The sequence below is a fragment of the Buteo buteo genome, chromosome 18 (genome assembly GCF_964188355.1).
Source record: "Buteo buteo chromosome 18, bButBut1.hap1.1, whole genome shotgun sequence".
NCBI classification, from domain to species: domain Eukaryota; kingdom Metazoa; phylum Chordata; class Aves; order Accipitriformes; family Accipitridae; genus Buteo; species Buteo buteo.
Genome location: NC_134188.1, coordinates 8,195,496 through 8,210,946, shown reverse-complemented (window position 1 = coordinate 8,210,946; position 15,451 = coordinate 8,195,496). Strand labels below are relative to the sequence as shown.

Here is a 15,451-nt window from a genome sequence, read left to right as displayed (position 1 = left end):
CTGGTATAGTACTACGTTTTTGAGCTAGGTATAGGAAGAATGTTAAGAACACACTGATGTTTTCAGTTGTTGCTAAGTAATGTTTAGTCTAAAGTGGAGGATTTTTCAGCTTCTGATGCCCAGCCAGCAAGAAGGCTGGAGGGGCACAAGAGGTTGGGAGGGGACACAGCCAGGGCAGCTGACCCACACTGGCCAATGGGGTATTCCATACCATGTTGTGTCATGCCCAGTATATAAACTGGGGGGAGTGGAGGTGGGGGGATCACCACTTGGGGACTAACTGGGCATGGATCAGCAGGTAGTGAGCACTTGCACTGCGCATCATTTGTATATTCCAATCCTTTTATTATTACTGTTGTCATTTTATTAGTGTTATCATTATAGTTATTAGTTTCTTCTTTTCTGTTCTATTAAACCGTTCTTATCTCAATCCACAAGTTTTACTTTTTTTCCCCCAATTTTCTCCTCCATCCCAGTGGAGAGGCAACGGGGAGGGAAGTGAGTGAGCAGCTGCGTGGTACTTAGTTGCTGGCTGAGGTTAAACCACAACAGGGTGTAGGAAAGGAACCACACCCTACTCTATATATCACAGTATAATTTAACAACACAGTAGTAGAGCTGCAATACTGACATCACAATATTCATGAATTTTAAGTCTCTAATCCAGTAAATATAGAAATAACTGTTAAAAAATACTGTGGAATGAATTAAGTATGAAAATAATCATATTTTAAACATAATTCTAATATTTCTCTGTTCATTCTGGCAAATTCTTTGAAAGAAAAGTTGCTTTTTTGTGTTTTTGGCGTGTGTTCTTTTCCACAAATTTTCAGGTTTTCCTCACCAGGTTTCAGAGTCAACTTTCACTGAAACTTCCCCCTCGTCTCCCCCCAACACTCACATCTGGTCAGTACAGTGGTGCTGAGCAGGAATCTTTACATGCTTACTGCTCCTGCAATTTTCAGATTATTTAGCTGCCAAACTCTAATGCCTGTAAAAACAGACTTATTTTTAAAGTCTTGTAACACAATCACATTTACAGCATTTCCATTAAAACCCAAGGAATTTCTGATAAAAGGTGATACCTACCTATCTCTTTCATTTCTCCACAAAACTTCAAATCAATACTCTCTTCCTTCTACCAGGTGGACAGAAACTTTTCTAACTTTTTTTTTTTTTTTAAACACAACAGTTGGGCTGTTAACAGCAACTTACTAAGACATTCAACCTGAAATAAATTCTCACCATGGAAAATTTCAGCACCAGGGCAAAATCTGGCAAAAGTGTATAAAATTGCATTGTTGGTTGATTTAATGGGAAGCATCAAGCCAAACAATCACACTACAGGCTCTACAAGCTCCACAGATTAGACAGTGTTACAATAATCACGTCACAGAGGAAACCTGAATCTATTAAATCAGTTTAGGAGCTTAGCTACATGAAGTTACACCTTACAGCTTTAAAGCTGCCAGAAACAAAACCAAAAAGGGCAGCAATAGGCTTCACCCTCCATCAAAAAGTACCCCTCATTAAAATCAAAACTGATGTTCATATTCCCAGCTGCAGAAGAGCACAGTTCCAGTTATAAAAACAGGTACATACTTAATTTAATTTATTAAAACTTACCCAAAATGTGTTTGCAAACAGCAAATGGTGATTTTGATTTTCTAAATGATAAGAATATGTGCTCAGCATGTTGGCGTTGTTCATTATTGACCATGGAAGGTGGTGCCTGAAAGAAAAGAGGGGGGGGAAGCTATTCAAGCACTAAAACCCCATCCCGATTGTAAACATATATGAGCAATGTCATGAACTTATAAATATTTGCCTTGTTAAACATCAAAACCAAGTATCTCTTGGTAAAACTGCCTACTCTTTCTCAGTCACAGCTTCTTCTTATATACCACTTCGTATTTGTATCATGTGCACATGAGTGTGAATATTGAGACATCAGGCAGAGAGTGAATAATTCTAGGTATTGTGTTCCTAATGATGCTTCTGAAGAAAGATAAAAGTCAGATCTAAACTCAACCCAATCCTTTTCCTACTCAAACCAAAAATATTGTTGCACACCACTAAATGCTGCTACACATGCTCACAGTCACAGAAACAAAGCACTATTTTTTCTTTAGTTCTACATTTGTTTTAAAATACTGAATTGTATAATCAAGTCAAGGAATTAAAAAATTACTACAGATATGTTCTAAAATAAAGTATTGGCAGTAACATACTACCCTCTAGTGCTTAACATTAAAGTTGACATCCTCAAGACTGAGTGAGGGCTCCGATTAAAGAGACAGGTCAGCCCATTTGGGGATGGCTACAGTGGTTCCCCAGCTGCCTCCCCTTATATACCCACCCCCTTACATCATGGGCACCTTGGCTGCTCAGGTAACACCTGCTGCTGCACTGCTGCTGAAAGCCAGCTCCATGGTGGTTTCTACCTGAAAATCAGCCATAGGTAAAGCATGAAACTACGCAGTAACCTGGACCACTGCGAGATGGGATATTGCCTACAGAGCACAGATGAGAGCTAACCGCCTGCATTGCAGCCTCATCTCATCAAACAATGCCAAGATGCCCCACAAGATAATAACAATCCTGCAGAAAACATCAGCTGCTCACAACACCAATGCTGCTCTCCACTTTTACCACTAATATTCTCTGATTTCTGCTATTTGGGATTTATCTGAACAAGCACATGGCAGAAAATACTCTTACAGGGGATTGATGCCACGAGGCAGTGTGAACTGAACTGATGCGCCTTTGAGAAAGGAACGTGCACATGTAGAAAGACTGCATACAAACTGCAGAGCCAGGTCAAGGTGACAGCATAGGTTATCGAGCTTCAGCTGAACTTCCAAACTCCTAATTCCAGTCCTGTCTGTAGCAATCTGAGGAGAATATGTGTGTCACGTATCTTTTGGTTTTGATTTATACCCACTGTAATAAAAGCATTAAGACCTTAGCATAAAGACCAAGGTTTTTAACTTAAGTGAAATATTTTTCAGTAAAAAAAACCATATCAAATCTGATTTAATTCTTTCACCCTTGACAAAACACAAGATGACAGAAGATTCAAATATGAGCAAACACCACCACAGATTAAAACTCAATAATCTGTGTAAATGAAGCAAGGGAGAGCAGGCTGCTGATCCTTGGATCAAGGGGGTCCTAGTAAGCAGCTGTGCTCCGTCCCAGACAGCCAATTTCTGACTCTCACAACCTCTCCTGTGCAGATATGATGAATGCCTGTGAGGGGAGCAAAATAAGTAGTGGAGGAAGGCAACTGCAAAAAAGCCTTGTGGATGCAGAATAAACACTCTGTCCCTTCACAAACCTGCTCTGCTCTACAGGCAATCTGGGGGCAAGACCTCCCTGGATGGTGATTTGAACATACACGGGACAGCCCAACCTTACCAGCTCTGGGGACAAGATCGCAGTGTTTGTCCATGCCCCCTTCTGGGCAGGTGTCAGTTCGTGTTAGCTTGTGCACAGGCACAGACAGCAGCGTGCCTTCAGTTCACGTGTCTTCCACGTGCTTGGAGCAGCGTCTCAAGTCTCTAAGTCAGCAGGTTGCAAGCAGATGCACACACAGAAGAGCTTTCAGATATTTGAGGCATTATGCACTGCTGAACAACTGAGACAGAAATAAGCTCCATAGTGGTACCCAAGTCCTTCCAGGACACTGAGCTTCGGTGAACTCCAACCCAACAGAGAAACCCAAACCTTAATAACTTTTAAAGCAAATGTAAACTTGTAAAGAAGCAGCCACACCAAACTGGGGTACGTGACACTTCTGTGATAAAACCTCAATCCTCCCAAGCACAGCCAGCCATCACCAGGAGCTGTTCCCAACCACCCATGCTTTCTGCAGTCTGAAGGACAGTACCTCTCTGTGTGGACTCTAGCTACATTCACTGCAACAGAGCCAGCTGTACTGAATGCCAGAAGAACATTTGGAGCAGGTTATCAAAAATGCAGGAATGACCTACACAGCAACAGCCTGACATGCACTTTAGTCAGTGCTATCGCAAATAAACCAAACCAACCAAACAAACAGTCCCCCCATTTTTTTCCCCTGTTGTAAGGGGGAAACACTCTTGTACAAATGCACAGAGAACCAGACTGTGGAAGTGATCACCGAAAAGCATCCCACCAAAGGCAGGTTATTTTCATCTGGATCAGTTACCCAGCCTGGTTCACCATAAGCCAGCACAGAAACCTGTGCCAGCACAGCATAGGACATAATGGCTGGTGACAGGCTGCTTTTTTCAACACTAGTTAGCATTTAAAGTGCATTTTAATCTATAGCCTCTGTTGCTCTGCAATGACATGGGAATACTCCGAAGTCTCAAGGAACACACAGCTTTGGTCAATGAAGTTTTGTGAGAACTAAGAATCAAATTTCTCGAGACAAGTGACTTATTAAAATAACTTTCTGCCACCAAAAGGAGAGGTCGCACTCCTTTCTTGCTCTCACCTGCATGGTCTTGTCCTTGCATTATCCCATCTATCAAGCAGCCCACCAAAGGTGGGGGGAGGAGGGGGGGTAGGCGGGGGGGGCAAGCGGAATGAACAGTCTTTTGTTACTTTAATAAGCATCAAGAAGTCAGACAAGTGCCAGAGCCAGTGCAATGATGGGGAGAAAAGGAGTGGAGTGACATTGCCCCTTCAGCAGTACTGACCTTGCAGCTCACAGCTCTGCAGTGTTGCAAAGCCTCACTAATTACAGCCACATTAGAAGGAATCCTTTGGGTGTGACAAAACACAACATTTTCAAGTCTGGAGCCATTTATATTCACATTCTTAAAGCAAGAGCAGCAAATCAGGGCTACCTGATCTTGAACTAATTTTGCATTAACAAAGCATATTTGAGTTTGTCATACAGAGACTGTATCTATTTTCAGCGTTCTGTAATACTTAAAGGCAATTTCAGGGACATCAGCAGCAAACTATAGCACCATTTAAAAAAAGACAGAATTAGAGTTTTATGGGAAATACCCCCTTATGCTTACAATAACTAGAAAAGAGACCTCTAATTTTACATTATTTTAACTCTTCTACTTCTCTGAAGTCTGATTACAGAAGACCTTTGGCACCTTGAAAAGGCATACAGCACATCATATTCCTGTATTAATTTTAAAAATCGCAATAATTTAATAATACGTTATGCAATTAAGACTCTCAAAACTGTCCAGAACAGACAAGTGCAACAGGTAAGCTTTAAACTGCACTATATAGCCACCAGAGGGAGCTTAAAGCTCACAGTCTACTGCCTTCAAACACTAGTTATCTGTACACTGAAAGTATTTTAAAGTCCAGCTAATGTAAGGCTTTAAACGAAAGCCCAGCATATACATATTCTGTGTGCAAATTTCACATTACAAGAACACTGGCTTAGGTAAGTTCAAGAGCCCTGGAAGCCGGTGCCCAGCATCCCCTCAGCACAACAGCGTTAGAAACATACCCCAAGTACCCATTGCTCTTGGAAGGTCCCCCTCAAAATACCTACATGTTCACTGTTTTCTTTCTAATTGTCTCCTTCAAACTCTTCTCTACCATCCAGCTTACAGGGAATTAAAAGAAGTATGGTAATGATCAGGCTCTTTTGGCACGTTGAAAAGTATATCGCCCACTATACCCCTTTCCTTTCTACACTACCTGATATTACCGCTAACACCCATCTGCTCACTTTTTTGACTTAGAAGTTAACTATAAAAAATTCACCAGGACAAGGATCATCTTTCTGGTTTTAGCATAGCAAGATGCTGCCCCATAAGAATAGAGCTTCTATATAACACAGTATTATAAATAAAATTACATCATTTCAGCTACCAAGACTGTCTGGATACAGAACAGCAACAGCAACAGCAGTGCCTACTGATCAGATCCAGAGGGACTACTGACTCAAATGGCAATTATTCACACAAAGAAAAGAGAAACTGAAAAATGACAAGACTGGAAACACTCTGGCAGACTAGCCCTAATACTTTCAGGACTACTAAACTTATCTGAAAGCCTGGACAACTAATAAGAAAGTAATGTAACTCCTTCCCTTTCATATCAACCAGTTTATAAAAAAAAAAAAAAAAAGAAACAGTTTGTTCTACTTCATTATGTCCTACTATCACTAGTCTGAACAAAAAAAAAGAGAGAGAAAATTTAAGGTATTTGATGACAAAATTGTAACAAAGCCAATAAGCATACGTTAGAAGATTTAAATCCTGCGCATGCTTACAGAAAGCCTGTACTTTCTCTGTGGTTTTCTCTTCAAGGAAAAAACATGGGAAAGCCAAGATCTTTGCTTCCCTTCTCACTTCTTAGAAGAACACAAATAATTGTGATAATTCTCCTCAAGCCATCAACAGTAAATGAGCCAGTGGAAAAAAATCTTTTTGAAAAGAGCAGAAACACTAAACTTTAGGAGGAAATAGTGAAGTCAAAAGTAGAAAACACCTCACAGTCAAAGAAAGAGAATGGAGAAAAAAAGAAGAAAATAGCTGGAGATTGAGGTTCTCCATATTATGGTAAATACTGAGTCCTCAGCAGTCAGCATCTTTCTAATATTTTGGGATACAGGCAGACAGATGCAGTTTGAAGGAACATGTTGGCACAGATCAGCCAAACAGAAAAACTGTCCAAATCATAGGTACAAACACATTGGTGTAACGTAAGCATTCTCCAACTTTTTTTATGAAGACTGAATGCACAGGGAATGGCTACAGCTCCTTCTGTACATAAAGATCAGTTCTGCCAACAGAAAGTCCCTCAGCCTGCATCTTGGACACAGGCAAGCCTTTCAAAAGTTGGGCAGTGATCTTCAGTGATAAAGAGAGAGAGATTAGGCTCCTATACCCTTAATTAGGTTCTTAGCAGTTTCCTTTCACAGACTCACACATCACCTAACATTTGATTTTTCACTTTTTGTACATTTAAACAAACAATAAAAGCAAACCACTCTCAGGAGATAGGTTATCTCAGCTTACATGGGTGTCATAGCAATGAGACAATTATTTTGGAAGGACAGGAACTGTCATGTAAAACTAATCCCAAGTCAGGTTTTGCTTTCCTTGACTATTAGACCAGATACTTTACAAAAACCTAAACATAACTTCCACACAATTACCTTTTCTTTCCAGTGCAGAACCTGATAAAAACAAAACTGATTCAACTTTGCACCAGAAATAAAAGTTTCTCCTCAATGAGTTCAAGGTCAGCACAGCCCCTTTAAATCCTCCTCCTCCCCTTTCTTACCACTATGAGAATGTTACAAGAAACCATACCACAAACAAAGCTCCAGCACCCTTCACTCTACTAACAAAATAGGGGGTGCCCCAACATTGTTCATAACAACTGTCTACCTCTCACAATCTTAGGATAAGCAAGCCACTGACCTGAAAAATGCAGAAGTCACAAATGTAACAAATTAACAATATTAAACCCCCCAAACGGCACAAGTTCCTCAACAGCCACAAGAGTACTGGTAGGTTTTTAACCAGCTTTCCCATCCTTACTGCCTGCAACCATCCTCTTGTACTATGGGGAAGAGCAGCACCTGATACAGCAGCAGCATTTAATTCCATAAGTCTATATATTGCCACTTACTTTTTTCCTCTCCAAAATAACCTGTCTTTGTTTCTTCCTTATATAACACAGATTTCTCATTTCTAACTTTGATCATCTCTTTTTCTGCTCCTCCCTTGATGGTACACCATCAATTCAAATGATATCATATTATTCACTGGTGCTACAAGAAAGGACAGCACAACCAGGAACAATTAAAAAGGCTAAAAATTTGGCATACATGACCTAGGCAGAAACTGATTAACACAAACAGATACTACAAATAATTTAAAATATTAGTTGATAGTGACACTCAGAACAGGAAAGTAGTAAGTATGAGAAAGGGTTAGACCAGCTGTCATTTGGAAAACACACATGAGTAGGAAACAGCTGGTGAAGGTACACATGGAAAAAATAAGGGGTAAAAATAAGGGGCTTGGGGGTTTTGTTTTGTTTTAAATAGAAGTAGTTAGATGCAGATAGAGTATCTGAAGCTACACATAAGTATTCAGAACCACATGCTTAGTTTAACCACTTCCTACCTCAGTAACATACCTTTAAAAAAAATATATAATTACGACTTGTCAGGATGGAGAATGCCAAGCAATGAAGGTAAGAGACATGAGAAAGGTAGCAAATGGGTTGCAAATACCAGATGCTCTCTTCATAAGACTAAAACTGAAGTCACTGTGTATTTGCCAATAACAGGCTGAAGAAGTAATACCACATCCACATTTGAAGTGGTGTCTGGTTTTTTAGCTCCTTCCTCTTATTTCCAAAAACACTTTTTGCTTTAAAAAAAAAAAAAGTATCAAATCCCCCCTGCAAGTGATTCTGTTCAGGCAGTTTCATGTTGATCATCACAGACATACAAAATACAACATTTTTTGATTGTATATTAGAAATGACATTATCTTCTTAATGATTTTAGTTGCCAGAGAATACTACTTCTTGGTCACTTGTGGACAGTGACAGTATCTTAAAATTAAGAACTTCTAACATTCAAGTGACAACATTATTATTCAAATCAATAATGAAATAGTTTTTTTATTTAAGTATGATTTAATTAACCAGTTTGCACTGTTATCTCTGCATCATACTTTTGCCAAAAAAAACAAACAAACAAACAAACAAAAAAACAAAAACCTGCCCATGATCTTGTATAAACATAATTAAGGATGGGATGAACAGCATTCATTCCTTGCAGACAGAAAAGCTTGCTAGAGACAAATCCTGATTTTTCAGACTTTTGCTATGGCAAGACAGCACTGAATACAACCCAATTCAGCACCTTTCTACAATTACACTAGGGGAAATCTGCAAATTAGCATGTCACAAAGAACAGTCACGCACTCCTCCAGACTTTGCTGCTTAAGAGAACACAGAGAGAGCACACCAGAGTGTTTTAAGCTGACACCCACAGTATTCCCACCTACAAAAGAGGTCCCCTATGAACAGTACAGCCTAAACACTAGTAGGATTATGGAAAGGCAAACATGCCTACTAAGAGAATTTTCTTGGGTTTAAAAAAAAAAAAAAAGATCAAATTGCTTGTACCTGCTACTACTAAAGTCAAGAAGGAACTTTCTTGCCAAAGGCAATGTTTACGTCTGCAAGTAAAGCATATTACAAACTTGACAAGGGTAGAAACAAAAATCTGAGATTTCTACTGAAGTGTGACTTCATAAAATTCACCACAAACTCTCCAAACTGAGCTTCCCCAAATATGTAGGGGAATCTTGCTTTCCCTGCAGTCAAGAGGGATAAAATGAAACTGTTCCCAAACTCTGATGTGGGCCATTATCTGCTTATGAAAAACACGTTAGTTGTTCTTCACAATGATGTCTAAACTCTGTGCTGCAGAGAGCCTGGAAGCCTAATGGAGACAAGAATAAGAAACTGAATCTCTATCAATCGGCAAGGATAAGCAAAAGCCACCACAGACGGCAATGGCACCACTGGGTCTGGACCTTGCTGACAGCCACCATCAGGCAAGACACGCTCAGAGAAGCACAGAATAAAGGAAGCCCAGATGGCTCAACAACACATCCCAGCAGGCAGGGAAGCCAAGTAACAGTGAGGCATATGTAAAGGAGAAAAATCATGAGTGAACTTGAGAAGCACGTGCAAGGGGAACACCATGTGATAGTGGTAATGTAGCTGAGGAGTATCAGCAAAAATATGAGGAGAGAGAAAAAAAAGGAAAAAAAAATCAAACACAAGGGCAAGTAATTTTTAACTAGTGCACATACTGCATTTAGGACAGCTAAATATATTACTCTATCCGTGTAAGCAATTGTTATAGCTGCAACATACCTAAATAATCAGAAGTCATGAAATTTTAACTTACTTTGCTCTTCTACTAAGGTGCTCAAAACCCCCTAAAAACAGATTTCTGTTTCTTAAATAACAAACACACCTTAAAAGAATTACTCCCCAGCACAGCACATCTGCTATATAGGTGAATCATAAAAAAGAATCAGATTCTCAGAATAAGGAGATTCCAAGTTTAACTCTACCAAAGTCACGTCAAGCAACATGCCTCAAGACTGCATTACCTTAACTTCCATGGAGTCAAGCCATTAACAAGTTTCCATCCCAGTTTTACCACTAACGCTTTTCAAGCGTTTTAAATAAGCTTTTTCCTACAGTATATCACAGCACATTCAATAACTGTCACTTGCCTTATTAAAATAGCTATTCAAAGAGATCAAACACAGGGGTCAGACACAGAGAACTGGATGGTTAGCCACACTTTTGTTCTCAGCTATTCACCCTACTTCTCTAGCAGACGCTGATACCTAACAATGCAAGGATGTCTGATCCACTCATGAAGCAGATGCCACCAACCAACAATTCAGGCTACATGAAGATGCTCAGCTCTGCAGCATTCTGCATCTGTTTCACAAGTGGTTCAGACATTCCTGCCTCGGGCACCAGGCCAGGAGGCCGTTTAGACAACTGGTATCGATAGCTTCTGCTGTCCAATTCAGATCTGTCATTACACAACTGCCAGAGCTTTGAGTAACAGCTAAATTACTACAGAAAACCTAGCTAGCATAATAAACAACTTCAACTATGTTCCAATTATTCCCTTTGCACTTGCTTTTTGGAATAATCATTTAAATTACAGCAGTAACTCATCTTCCAATGTAAAAGATACTCAAGATTATATCTGAATATTAGTAAGAAAGATGCAATAGATGGCTTCTGACCAGACCTGCAGTAGAGACAGCATGGTGGAGATAAGAGTTTCTGAACAAAAACTTTGTTTCATTTTTTAAAAAAATCTTTTCCAAAAGTAATTATTATTTGAATTATTTAAACCCCAGAGTGCCCAGTATTTTTCAGTATATATTTGGAACAAATGCGTGACTGCTGGAGGAATTACCTCCTACACATCTACTCACTCATGTCTTGCTTTCATGTAGAGACTTAACAATAAGGGAAAAAAGACTTTTTTTTTTTTTCTTCGTATCAGATTTGGCTTTGTATTTTGGAGCTGAAGTACTTTATTAAGTCTTTTGCAAGTAAAACAGGAGATAAATTATGGTTTGTGATAAGATCTATTCTCAGTTTTGAAATGGTCATATATAAGATACTATATATATACGTACATTAATTGACTAGAGAGCCAAAGTAAATCATTACCATCAATATCAAAACATTTTCTGAGATAAGACTTCCTCTCCACGATAAGCAACAAGACCTACAGATTTTACTTCTCTGCTAACAATTTGACCCTCAAGTATAGACTATTACAGTTACTCCACTAAAATTACCATTCATTTATGTGCACAATACACTTCAGATACATGATTTGTGGTAACCAGTCTGCAGAGGAACCGCTTCCACTGTTCATGTCTGCTTCTCAGCATCTAAACAGGTACCCAGGACCTGCTGCTTGAAGAAGAGCAGGTAGGACTTGAAAGGCAAAAGGGAGGAAGGTGGAGTGGAGTCTTTGTTCAACGAAGCAAGAGAAAAAAAGAGGATGATGAAGGTATAGCCTTCAGGTAGCTGTGGTAGGACACTGACAAACAGATGTCTATAGCTGGTCTATGTACTTATAGCAGCTGTTCATCCACTATCAGCTCTGACTATTGTCCGTCTCCTCACAGGATTCATTTAGGACTTTCTCTTTTCTGACCACTGTGCACATTGCTCAACAAGAAAATCTACAAATTCAACTAAACTAACAGTACATTGACTCATGCTAACCTTCTGGAAGCATTAGGTGAACAGGATCAGCCCAAACTCCATCCACCCCACAGAGGATTGCTCCAGCACAATTTGGGAAAATGACTGAATTCTGCATGGGAAATTCTGCATATCCCAAGAGTTACAAGTTTAAACTTGTCGGTGCTGGACCAAACTCAGAGCCCTATATAAAGTAATCACAAAAGCAGCACACAGAATTATCACAGACCTTACATACACTAAGATCAAAATCTAGTTTTCTTTTTATATCTTAATGCTTTCTTTATAATCACTGGGCCAAGAAAATGTTTCAATTTGGTTTCAAGAAAATTTAGTGTAAACTTAAATAGTCCTTCACTTCTGTAAGTTTAGGCAATAAAAACCAGGATACAGTGCAACACATCAGTGAAGGCAAAACACTTTAGAAAATTATGTGTTATACCTATTTGTTACTGTTTCCTCTGTAACTGCAGTTAGGACATCGGTTTAAGTATGCTGACAACAGATAAATCTGAGAAATGTCCTATAATGGATATCTAGCTTACAATAGTCTGGCTGTGGACAGCCAGAGGATGAATGCTGACACAAGGTTACAGTTCAGACCCTTAAGCTAAACGTTATTTATTTCCTAATCTCCACATTCACTGTTTCAACATTTCAAAGCACAAGCAAGGTCCGACCTGCAGTTCTGTTTAGCAAGGTAATTTCTGTAAAATACCTGGCTGATGGCAACAGGCAAATCCAGGCAGAGCCCCTTGAAGTCAGTAAGATCCTATAAAGCAACAAGAAGTCAACCCATGCAGACCAGAGAAAGCTCAGTCAAGACAAAACAAGAGCAACTCAATATGGAAGAGAAGGATAAAGATAAAAACTTCATAACTACACAGAACAGTTATGGAAAATCTCACTGTTCCAAATCTTTTTAAACCATTTAATGTTAACAAAATCAGCTTGCTTTGACTTCAGCAGGAATGACACATCACTACTACAGTAACACAGGAACCCTAAAAACATACATTACTAAAGGACACAAAAAGTCATAAAGTGCCCTTACTACAACTGCACTCACACTAGCCTCAAGTTCTGCTCTCCTGCTTCCTTCCTTCCTCTGACTGTCTCCTGGAACTGGACTGGACTTGGCCTCCTCATCCTGCAGCAAGGAGGACAAGGGTTGGTGAAACAAACCAAACTTTTCCCTCAGCTCCCACCAACTACAGGTGCTTCTCTCTTTCCCCTGCAAGCAGGCATGGAAGATAAATGGGTCCCAAGTTCAGGCCCCAAGTCTGTTATCCTACTGGGTGGGAAGGAGGGGGCGGTCTCAGCGTCAACATACACCACAGTCTCCACTGCAGGGCGGACTCCCCCCATGACAGGTCCTGGTTCTCCAGCAAGAGACAGGACCCTAGCCCATCCATACCCCCCCCGAAAGCCTAATTGCAACTCGATCGTAAGATTCAAGTAGCTCATCTCTGTATTGCCCATTTCTGTACCTACAAGACAGTGTAGACACAGCTTAACAAAAAATGCCAAGATTGTGACAGTGAATTTCAAGACAAAGTTTTAAGTAAAGAAAGAACCATTGTGACCCCTCTTCTACTAGACAGCAGATCATAATAATGCTGGTAATGGCAATACTCATTTTCCAAAGTTCACAAGTTGAGATGTACGTGATATATAACCCATTTATCAAGGTCACAGTCAGCAACTGCTCTCCTCCTGCAAGAGAAACTTTAGTATTACCCATATGTGAAGAAGTGTCTTATAGTATCTATTTTTTCCTATTGTCCAATTTCAAATTATACTCGCTGAAAGAACAGCTATAACCACCCATTGTTGCAAGGGTGGCATTATTTTTACTCGCATGTAGCCTTTTAGTAAGCATGTGCGGATGGAGTAGGACATCACAGGGGTAACTCCCCATCTGCCTCACACGGACCCCCCAACACAGAAGTTAAATGTCATCACTCCGTGAAAGATTTAAACTGAGATAGTGATGCGTTTTGGTTTCTGAGAGTTTTAGGCTTTGCCCCCTATCACAAAAGTACCCTCCCACCAAGCTAATGAAGGCAGACACACAGGGCAGCCAGCTTCCCTGCCAAAATTCAGTTTTTAGCACTTCCTCCTCCATCAATCTTGCTAAAATTTCAAAACCATTTTGTCCCATCTTAGTTATATAGAAGGAGTTGATTAAAAGCGAGATAAGGGAATTTTTAAAGTTTTCAAAGTTTATCTAAATTTGATATGGAGGACTCCTCTGGCTTAGTGTACTTTCAAAATGGCACGGCCTAAAACACCTAACTTTATTAATGTCTTTTAACTGTTAGGGCATTAATGGAAACTTGCAGGCAGACACAAGTAAAATACAAAATACAATTCCCGAATCACATAAGCAAACAGAAATGTAGCTACAGAGACATGAAATCAAGGTTTAGCAAAAAAGAGCAACAGAACAGAGGACAGAGGAGGAAGCTCATCACCTAAGTCAGCCTGGAGGATATGGAAGCCAAGAGAAATTGTGAAATTGAACGATTTTTTGAAGTAACTTCACTCAAAACCAGGAAAAATTATGGACTTTCACTGAACACCTAGAAAAATCTCTTTTCCCTAACATTTTGGCCATTACTGGGAAATGGCAAAAGTATATCTAGAATTGTACATACTTGAGAAGGTAGGATGTCATTTACTTTTCCCTTGTTTCACTACTTTGTTCTGCTCTTGCAGACACAGCCTGACCCACATTACCAAAGGAGTTATATCTCTGTGTTCATCCTCCAATATACAGAGGAGCAGACATGATACATATTTTGAGAAATCCTCTTCTGAAAAGTATTTTTTATGAAGAATTTTTTTTTATTACACACACACATTTTGGGGTTTTAATTAGAAAGGCAATTTTTAAGACTCCCTTAAAGTGCTTGAGTTTGCTCTAAGAAACCTGCATAAATTAGCTAAGTCTCAAGTTCTGCACAGTCACAGGGCTCCACATACTTACTGAAAAACGATTGTGAAGAAATGTGGTCATAATTATGTATTTTATTCTCAGCACTGTTAGAGGGAATGTTATTGTAACATGAACAGGAGAATAGCTCCAGAAACAATATTGTCATTTCTCGATATTAGAATTTAATATTTGTATATCCCCCACTAAACAATTCATTATCCTGAAGCTACCCAACATCTGTTTTTAATCCCACTTAAAACAACCTCACAAAATAAAGGCTTTGCAGCTAAGCCTCCCTAATTCTTTCAGGAAGAAGCATGTTTGGGTTTTGGGTTGGGCTTTTGTTGTTGCTGTTGACAGGTAAGGAAAGCACTATTCATGTTTTCTTAACCAGAGTGGAGTGTACATGTTTTGTAAATCTATTTGCACATTTTCTCAATAACGATGCAAGATGTAGCCATCTGGGAAGCTACCAAAAAAGCATGGTGGAAAGAAAAGTCAAATAGCAACAACATTATTAGCAAAGCAAATAGTAGAAGTCAGTGACTGAAGAGATGATAAAGCTAGGCTAAATGTTCACATTTAAGACCTTAATGAAAAAAAAAAAACAAACCCAAACTATGATCAGTGCAGAAAACACCCAAAGCTCTGTTTGCACATAAGATCAGTGAAGTTTAAAGTAAATGCTTTTCAGCCATTGCTTTAACAACACAGAAATTCAGCTTTAAGGCACCTAACATCATCAAA

General features: G+C 39.4%; 1 protein-coding gene across 3 annotated transcripts in view; it reads right to left on the bottom strand.

Annotated features, from left to right (window-relative positions):
- XPO4 (exportin 4) overlaps positions 1–15,451 on the bottom strand; it is an 80,225-nt gene that overhangs the window by 54,870 nt on the left and 9,904 nt on the right. For 2 of the 3 annotated variants that reach the window (XM_075050752.1, XM_075050754.1), the window contains exon 2: positions 1,627–1,732. In XM_075050752.1, coding sequence (XP_074906853.1) covers positions 1,627–1,732 — 106 coding nt within the window. Of the gene's footprint in view, positions 1–1,626; positions 1,733–3,420; positions 3,593–15,451 lie in introns of those variants that run through there. The other variant, XM_075050753.1, reaches the window with a different exon arrangement.